The 8,700-nt window shown below is 66.1% G+C and overlaps 1 protein-coding gene and 1 long non-coding RNA gene across 2 annotated transcripts; one reads left to right on the top strand and one right to left on the bottom strand.

Annotated features, from left to right (window-relative positions):
- Positions 1–2,148: 2,148 nt before the first annotated feature.
- On the bottom strand, positions 2,149–3,585 carry LOC115521185. Its single transcript, XR_003970981.2, has 3 exons — positions 3,233–3,585; positions 2,550–2,635; positions 2,149–2,427 (listed from the first exon to the last, which is right to left on the bottom strand). It is a non-coding gene; the product is annotated as an uncharacterized LOC115521185 (long non-coding RNA).
- Positions 3,586–3,887: 302 nt separating this feature from the next.
- On the top strand, positions 3,888–7,708 carry LOC115521359 (aquaporin-12B-like). The gene is given in 6 exon segments (XM_030326540.1): positions 3,888–4,492; positions 4,495–4,548; positions 6,096–6,147; positions 6,149–6,219; positions 7,504–7,608; positions 7,611–7,708. Coding segments are annotated over 6 exon segments (921 nt in total). The 5' UTR covers positions 3,888–3,951.
- The last annotated feature ends 992 nt before the right edge of the window (positions 7,709–8,700 follow it).

Below are 8,700 nucleotides of genomic sequence, written 5' to 3'. Positions count from 1 at the left end.
CGCAGTGCTGGTCCTCCGTCCGCCCCCTCCGGTGCGGGACCCCGGAAGGCGCCCTCCTTTTACCCCCGGGGGCCGGGGAAGTGCCCCCAGGGATCAGCAGAGTCTATGACTTCTTCCAGGCCGGTGCTTCCCGCAGCTGGCCGTCCCCCGCGTCCCCCCGTAGCTTGTACATATGTGTTGTGTGGCACACCCTGGCCCCTGCACTGTAACCACCATCCCGACGTAACGACTCGAGTTCCCTGACGTCCTAACCTGAGTGTTAGGCTCTAGGCTCCTGTACGTGTGTGTGCACTTAAGAATCTGTCCAATTAAGAAATAAATGTGGCTCCTTATGCAACGTCAGACCCGCGGGTGTCCACTGTGGCCTTACTTGTGTGTTTGATGTCTGTTCGATGCGGCCAAGAATGGCCCCTGGGGTCAGAGGTCCAGCACTGTCCGGAGAGCACCCACTTCCCACACCGGTGGAGGCAGGGGGGAAGAGAGCCTGGAGGGGTGTGAGGGGCGATGGTCACGGGAGCACCCGCCTGCTTCCCTCGGCACCCGCCGCACCTGGCTGCGTAACCCACGTGCCCAGGCAGCCCCGAAGCTTTTCTGTACGGTCAGCTTCACCCGGTACCAAAACGACGATGTTGCAAGGAAATGAGATGCAAACCAGTGTCTTTCAGCGACATAGAAAACGAGTATCTTCGGTAACGTTTTGCCAAACCGAATCTACTAACTAGAAGGATGATCCCTCGTGATCGGGCCGGGCGAACCTCGGGAATGCGGGGTTGGCTCAAAGACCGATCGATCAGTGTGATTCACCACGTTAAACCAACAAAAATCTGGTTGAAAATCAGAAAAATCAGAAAAATTAGAAAAATCACAGACACAGAAAAAGCGTTTGACCAAATGTAACGTCCGTTGCTACCTGAGCCTTTACGTGGACGGTCACGTCCTCAGCCCGACAAGGCACGTCTCTCAGCAGCCCACAGCTAACGCCATCCCTACGGGCAGATGGGAGTGGGAACCCTCAGGACCGGGAGCGAGACAGGACGTCCTCTGTCAGCAGCAGTTGAAAGGAAGCAGACTCGGACACAACAGGGTCCGAGCTCCCCCTCACCCCCCTCGGGAGGCCGCCAGGCTCAGCAGTGTGACCACCGCTGCAGTCGCGTGCCGTGGTCCTAGAGAACGCGTTGACGACGGAGGTGAGCACCTGTGATCGTCGCCCGTCCCCTGGCTTTATCCCGCTGCCCCACGGCGTGCAAGTTGGCCCCGAGACCGTGTGCTTTGCCCTATTTAAGTTTTATCCAAACGTTAAAATGATGGGGCACCCGGGTGGCTCAGGCGGTTAAGCATCTCGGCTCACATGATCATATGATCTCACGGTTCCTGGGATCCAGCCCCACGTCGGGCTCTGTGCTGACAGAGCAGGGCCCGCTTGGGATTTTTCTCTCTCTCCCTCTCTGTCTCTCTCCGTCCCTCCCCCGTGTGTGCTTGCGCGAGCATGCGTGTACGCGCTTTTTCTCTCTCCCTGTCTCTCAAAAACAAATATATAATAAGTAAATAAAAGTTAAACTTAGGCAAAAATGAAGATCGAACTCACGCTGATCGCTCGGCATGAATAGCCACTGAGCATTAGCCAGGCTTGTGTTCTCGGTGATGTGCTTCCTGGGTCTGAAACCACTTTCTGTGTGTTCTGACTGGGCCAGGCCCACCCCCCGCCCCAGTTGGAGCAGGGGGTTGGAGGGTGGAAGGGGTCTCTGCGTGATCCCCGAGGGAGCCCCGGCTTCTCCCTCACGGACTCCAGGCTCCACCTGTTCCCCGCTCCTCCGACAGGGCGGGACCTTAAAGGAGAGAACGGGCCCCTTGCCCCCCACACCCCTTCCTGGGCTGGGGTCTGGACGGTTGTCGGCCTTCCAGGGGGAGCAGCAGGCAGAGCTCCTCTGGGTTAACCTCACCCTGCCCCCCGGGGCCCAGGCCCCTTCCCCACCTCCAGGAAAGTTCTGGACCTCAAAATCCTCTACTGGGACAACCAGAGGAAAGGCAGCACCTGTCGCCCATGCTCTGGACCCCCCTCCTAGCTGTCAGCCTCCCCTGCGTCCACGCAAAGGGAGGCTGCCCGGGGGGGCGGAGGCTGGGCCAGAGGCGAGCCCCCCCCCCCCGCAGGAAGGCTGGTTCCCAAGGAGGCGGAGCTACCGCTGGGCCTCCTTGTGAATGTGTGCACCTGCTCCAGAGGGGGCCGCGGTCCAGAGCTGGGCCCTGCCGAGCAACCCTGCAGTGCTGCAGGTGACAGGGCCATTTGGGACACGTCCAGGACTTTAGTCACGGTCCCCCAGGAGTCAGGCGCTCTCCTGGGGCCCCCTCCTGGTGACGTCATACCCAGCCTTTTCTCCAGTAGTCTTGCTCAGCCGAACTCCTTGGAAGGAAGTGGGTGGCCGGCCTTCTCTTGAGGGCAGGGGGAAGCAGGATGGAAGGCTTGTGAGAGAGAGGGGTGAGGTGCTGCTGCGGGCCTGGGGACCCCCAGTGGGCACAGGGTGAGGGTAGGAGGGGCAGAGGCGTCACCCTACCCCCAGCGGTGTCCGGACGGTGGGGCCTTTGCCTTGCGGAAAGCCCACCTGCTGTGCCCAGAGCCCATCTCCATGGCTCTGTCCATCTGCGGGGCACGGGGGTTGGGACATGGGGTAAGGGGACGAGGTGCCCATCTCCCGCTGGCCCACCTGCCCCGCTGATCTCCCCGCCCCACTGTGCCCACTGCCTTGGGCCTGGTGTGTCCAGGAGACCTTGACCTGGGCCTTCCCCCGAAGCTCCTCCCTCCCCAGTGCCACGCCCCTCCCAGCCTCTGTCCCCCTCCCCTCCCAGTCCTGAGGGAGGAGCTCAGGGCCAGAGGCCCCCCCCCAGCCTGGCAGGGCCCCCCCCCCCCCCCCCCCGGCAAGCTCCCCATCCAGCGGTCTCTGCACTGTGCCAGGCCATCTCCTTCTGCCTGGAATGACCCCTCCACCAGGGTCGGCCGCTGAATCCAGCCGCCGTCAGTGACCCAACGCAACTGCTTAATGTCTGCTCTTCCCCAAGGTCGATGGCATACTACAGTCACTGTGACGTGTCGGTGACCTCAAGCCCCTGAGACTACGACCTCCGAGCTCGTGTCTCTGAAGCCTGGCCGGTGTCCCAAAGTCCCCGGTTGCTCTGGGCTTGAGAGCCAGGCCCCACAGCCTGTCCCCAGGAGGGCCGTTCACAGGCAGTCTCTGCTTACCGAGGGGGAACGGGTCTAGTCTTCCAAGGTCATTGTGATCTTGGGTCCGGAAGGAAGCACCTGCACGTCTCAGCCAGCCAGGCTTTCTTGGAGACGCATCGTTATGAGTCTACGCTGCTAGGCAGGAAAAGCAAAGCGCATGGTGGGCCGGGCAGACTTCTGCAGGGTCAGCCTCCTGAGGAGTCCGGAGCGGCCAGGCCGGAGCGCCCGCGGCTCCCTCCCTCGCTTGTGTGGGGACACCTGGCCCGGCACGCAGCTGCCTTCGCAGGGGGACCCGGGGCCAGGGGACCCACAGTGCAGGCAGAGCCAGGGCCCCTCACCCAGGTGGGACACAGCACAGGGGCAGGGAGCTGCCAGGCCGTGCCCACGGAGCCAAGGGCCCGGGCCGTGAGTCACGGAGCTCCGACGGAGGCTTTGAAGCTGCGTCCAGCGCCCGCGGCTGGCCGAGTGGGGGCAGGGGGCCAGGCGCGCCTCAGGCCCCAGGGAGGACGCCTGACCTATGGGCGTCCGCTGTGGTTCCGCTCCCGGGCCGGCAGGTGGGGGGGGGGGGGGGGGGTGAGGAGGTGAGGGCACAGGTGTGGCGTTCGCAGGGACAGCCCGCCCAGGCGGACTCTCCCACAGCGGCCCCGTCCTCGGGGCTCAGGGCTCAGGGCGCGCCAGCCCTGACACGTCAGCTCGGGTCCCCCGCTCGGCCTGCTCCTCCAGGGGCCCCCAGGCCGATGGCCGGTCTGAACGTGTCCCTCTCCTTCTTCTTCGCCACCTTCGTCCTCTGCCAGGCGGCCAGGAGGGCGTGCAAGGCCCTGCTCCCGGCGGGCGCCTACGCCAGCTTCGCCCGGGAGGCGGTGGGCGCGGCCCAGCTGGGGGCCTGCTGTCTGGAGATGCGGATGTTGGCGGAGCTCGGCCCCTGGGCGGGGGGCTTCGGCCCCGACCTGCTGCTCACCCTGCTCACCCTGCTCTTCCTGGTTCACGGGGCGACCTGCGACGGCGCCGCGGCCAACCCCACCGTGTCCCTGCAGGACTTCCTCCTGGCCGAGGCCTCCGGGCCCCGCACGCTGCTGAAGCTGGCGGCCCAGGGGCTGGGTGTGCGGGCGGCCTGTGCCCTGACCCGGCTGTACTGGGCCTGGGAGCTCTGTGACCTGCACGTCCTCCAGAACCTCCTGGACCCGCACTGCAGCTCCCCCCTGCGCACGCCCGTGTCCCACGGCGCGCTCGTGGAAGGCGCCGGCGCCTTCTTCTTGCACCTGACCCTCCTCCGTCTCCGGACAGCCTGCCCGCCTACCGGGTGCCGGCCGTGGCCCTGCTGGCCACCGTCACGACCCCACAGGTGAGACGGGCTGCCTCTCCCCCGGCCACGTCAGAGCCTCTGCACCCGCGTGGCCACCCCGCCCACCCGCACCCTTCGGACACCCTGGGGGCGGAGGCCGCCAGCCAAGGGGCCTCCGGCCCCGGTTTCTATCCGCCCTCCCTTTCCCGGGCTCCCTTTTGTGGCCCTTCTTCCTTGCTTACGGACCCTTCTCGTTCTGTTTGTCCTGTCCCCCTCTTTCCCCCTCTTTCTTATCTTGATCTTCCACGTCCCAGCTGCTCTGGCCGTCTCGGGAGGCTGGCTCCGGGGACAGGCCGGGGCGGGAGGGGCAGCCAGTGCGGCTTCTTCAGGGCCCAGCCGGGCCTCGCTCTGGAAGCCCCTGCGCGTCCTCGCCGCCCCGTCCAAGAGCACCAGCTCCCGCCGTGTCTGCCCCCGCCCCCGCCCCCGCCCCCTCCCCCTCCCCACTTGGCCCCAGATGTCTCCAGGGAGGGCAGCGCCTCCCCCCTCCCGTCCTCGCCCGCGCCTCAGGCCCCGGGCCTCCTGACCAACTCCCTGGCACCGCCCCCCTCTCCGGACCCCACGCAGCCGCCCTTCCACCAGTGGTGCAAGCAGAGAGCTGAGGTCGGCTGTGGGGTGTCCGGACCGCTGACCTCACAGGGCAGCTGTCCCGGGCAGGGGAACAGAGCCGTGGGGGTGGGGTGCAGGTCATGTGGCCGGCGGCTCACTCCGCTCAGGGCGCTAGGGCTACACCTGGAAGGGCCTGAGGGCCCAGATCTCCCAAGTCTGCTTTCGGGGGCGGGCGGGCCCCGGTAGGGACAGAACCAGAGGGCTGACTTTCTGAGACGCCGTCCAGGGTCTGGTACAGAACAGACATCACGTGCCCGGGAAGGCGCCGCGAGAGCCCGCGCACAGGCGGGGAAACGAGGCGCGGGTGAGCAGAGACTTGCCAGGAGCAGGGCTGTGCGTCCGGGCTGCCTGGGGTCCCGCCCGGGGAGATGCCGGGCCCTGCGTCGGCCCTGCCGCCACCCAGGGCGCCTCCCGGAGATCCTGGTCTGCAGAGTGCTTCCCACTCTGGTCCGCCCGGACGAGGCCGGTGCTCTTTGGCAGCGGTGGACGTGGCCGGGGTTGAAGGACGCTGGCGTTTTCCCCAGCCCCCTCATCTGCCCTGCCCCTTCCCCTTTCTTGTTTCTTCACCGTCTGTCTCTGTCTCTGCCTGTCTCCCTGTCTCACCGTCTCTGTCTCTCATCTCTCTGTCTCTGTCTCCCTTTCTCTCAAGGACAAGTGCCCCAGGTGGACAGAGGAGAAAAGAGCTGGGGGAGATGAGCGGTGGGTCGGGTGGGGGAGGTTTGCGGACGGACTCTTGTCCCAGCCGCTCCATGATCCGGGGACCTTTGGCTTTGGCCGAGTAGCCCTCCTGCCCACGCCCCCTCAGTACAGGGGGGCGAGGATAGGCTGAGCCCGGCCTGTGTGCGGGAACCACGGCGGGGATTTCCGGGGTGGCTCCTCTCCTGGCCGGAGAGGCGGCCGCAGGCAGGGCCCCACGGGGATGGTCTGTGCCTCCTCCCACAGCTGGGCCCTTCACATCCGCCTTCTTCAACCCGGCCCTGGCACCTGGGCACCTTCCACTGCTCGGGCCACACCCTGCTGGAGTACATGCAGGTGTACTGGCTGGGTCCTCTGACAGGTAAGGGCAGAGGGGTCACCTGGGAGTCTCCGTGGGCAGCAGGCAAGGCCAGGCCTGGACAGTGGCTTGGGGATTGCCACGCAAAGCATTTGTGGTGGACGTGGGTGCTGGGCGGGCAGGAGGGACGCACCCACGCCTGCAGGGCGCCCTCACGGACCCTGAGCCCGGGGCCCAGGCAGGGGCCGCTTCTCCAGCACCGGCCTTGGCCCCTCGGCCTCACCACACTCTCCACACCTTGTCCGGCGGGTAAGCGGGGTCCAGTGGAGCTCTGGAAGCTTCCTCCACTTCTCTCTGTCTACACGGTGGGCGTGTTCTCGGGGAGCACAGCCTCGGCCTCCCCGGGGCTCCCAGGCAGCTGTAGGAGCCATGAGAACTCCCATCGTTCCTATTCGCGACTTCACTTTCCACTTGACCGCGGCCTCAAGTGCATGTGGTCCGTCCGCAGAAAGCAGTCCCTGCCCTGCCCGCATCCCCGCCCCCCTCCAGAGGCAGCGAGGGTCTCCTTATCCCCTCCCCCTTCCCTACGTAACAGGCTCGCAGAGCCACTTCTGGGTTTTCAGTTAGGGCACTAACTCTCGGCCCTCCCTGTGACTTCCTCCCCCGCCGCCTCCCGGGGGACGGGCCGTGTGCACCTGAGAACAGCCCTCGGGCTCAAGGGGGCTTCCCCGTGTAAGTCCTTAGAAGATTCACGTACACTTGAAGAAAATGTGCTCTCGGGTCCCGCCGTGGCCCACTTACCTTCCCAGTGACCCTAGCGGCCACGTGAGAATTTAGGATTCTCTGCTCCACGAGTTCCGGGAAGAACCTGGGGACCAGGGGCCGGGCCCTGCCCTCAGCACACCCTGCACTTCCCAGCCCCGGCCCCACCCACACCCGTCTCCTCCCTCGCTGTCACCTCCACTCTTGCCTACACGCCCAACACAGCCACGCACAGGGATGACAGGTCACTTGGGAGGCAGCCCTGGGAAGAAAGAGGCTGTGCACGCGGCCCACGACATTTGTGCCGGCGACACCAGGCCCAGGTCCCCGGAGCCTGGCCGAGAAGTGAGCCCGGTTCCCGATGGGTCATGCACGTCTCCCAGGGGTAGGCGCAGGGGGCGGGGAGGGGAGGGAGGTGTGGGAAGGGCCAGACCAGGGTCCGGGCGCTGGCTCCCTGACGTTGGTGCGCAGGCTCCCCCCCTGCCGGGGCCCCCGTCGCACTGAGGGTCCCCGCGTGAGCACCGGGCTGCCTCATGCTGCAACGAGCCGACTGGGCCCTGTGGTCTGACGCCCGGTTTCTTGCAGGGATGGTCCTGGCCGTCCTGCTGTATCATGGCCGCCTTCCTCGCCTGTTCCAGAGGAACCTGTTGTACAGCCAGAAGAACAAGTACCGAACTCCTAGAGGGAAGCCGGCCCGGGGCCTAGAGACACCCAGACGCCTGCAGAGGGGTGCAGAAGCGGGAGCCTGGGCGGGGTGGGGCGGTGGCAGCCGCTGCCGGGCTCCCGCTGAGCCAGCACGGTCTCTGGGGGGACGGCCGGGGATCTGGCTGGACTCTGGGGCGTCCCTGAGCCGAGGGGGGACCGGACCCGCAGTCCCTTTCTCCCCCCAAAACCTTTCGTCAATAAACCATTCCTAAGACCCTGCCCGTCTCCCTGGCCCTGACAGAGGCTTCTGGAAGGGCAGGCAGGAAGGGAGTACGCCACGGAGGCTGGTCTGCGTCACCTCCGTCTTCCCACGGGGCGTCTCTTGCCTCTTTACGGAATTAGGATCAAAGGGAAGACCGAGGAGGAAAGGCAAGAGGTCCAGGGTGGGTCACGGGGTCCTGAGAAGATGCTGGGGGCAGATTCCACAGGTGGTGCCTGGCTGCCCAGAACCACACGCCCGGGAGGCCCGAGCAGCCTCCGTCGCCCTGAGACCTGCTGGCCACGTGGGGAAGGCGGCCCGGAGCCTGAGGCTGCAGGGGAGCGGGCTGGACACAGGGTCCGGGTCCCACCATCCGCCAGCATCCGACCCTCAGGGCGGCACGCCCCCGGGTCCTCGTGGCCGGGTAGAGTGAAAGGAGAATTCCGCCCCCCCCCCACTTCCCGTGGCTGCCCCTTCGCCCCTTTTTCATACGCTCTCCGCCTGGCCTGGCAGGTGAGGCCGCTCCCTCTGGGCCCCGGCTCCCTCTCCCCTCCTCGGAGGGGCTGCTCCGGGAGGGGTGAGCAGGCCCAGGTCTCTGAGGCCAGCCCTGTGTGCCTTCTGGAAGGCCTGATGGGGCTACATGGAAGCTTCCAGAAGGAGGACCAGGTGCACACAGGGTTGGCGCCAGGATGGGGGCCATCCAGCTCCCTTTGAAGGGAGTCTTTGTGGGCCGGGGGGCTGGGGGTGATAGCAGAGGTTGTAGCCCCAGGAAGGAGGAGAGGGTCCTCGGGGGGCCCAAGGTTAGAGGCTGGCTGGCACGTCTGTCCCCATAGAACGTGGCCTCTGCACAAATACTTCCAGGACAGAAGCTTCTGGTG

Source organism: Lynx canadensis, chromosome C1 (assembly GCF_007474595.2).
Source record: "Lynx canadensis isolate LIC74 chromosome C1, mLynCan4.pri.v2, whole genome shotgun sequence".
NCBI lineage: Eukaryota > Metazoa > Chordata > Mammalia > Carnivora > Felidae > Lynx > Lynx canadensis.
This window is presented reverse-complemented; position numbering and strand designations above follow the sequence as displayed.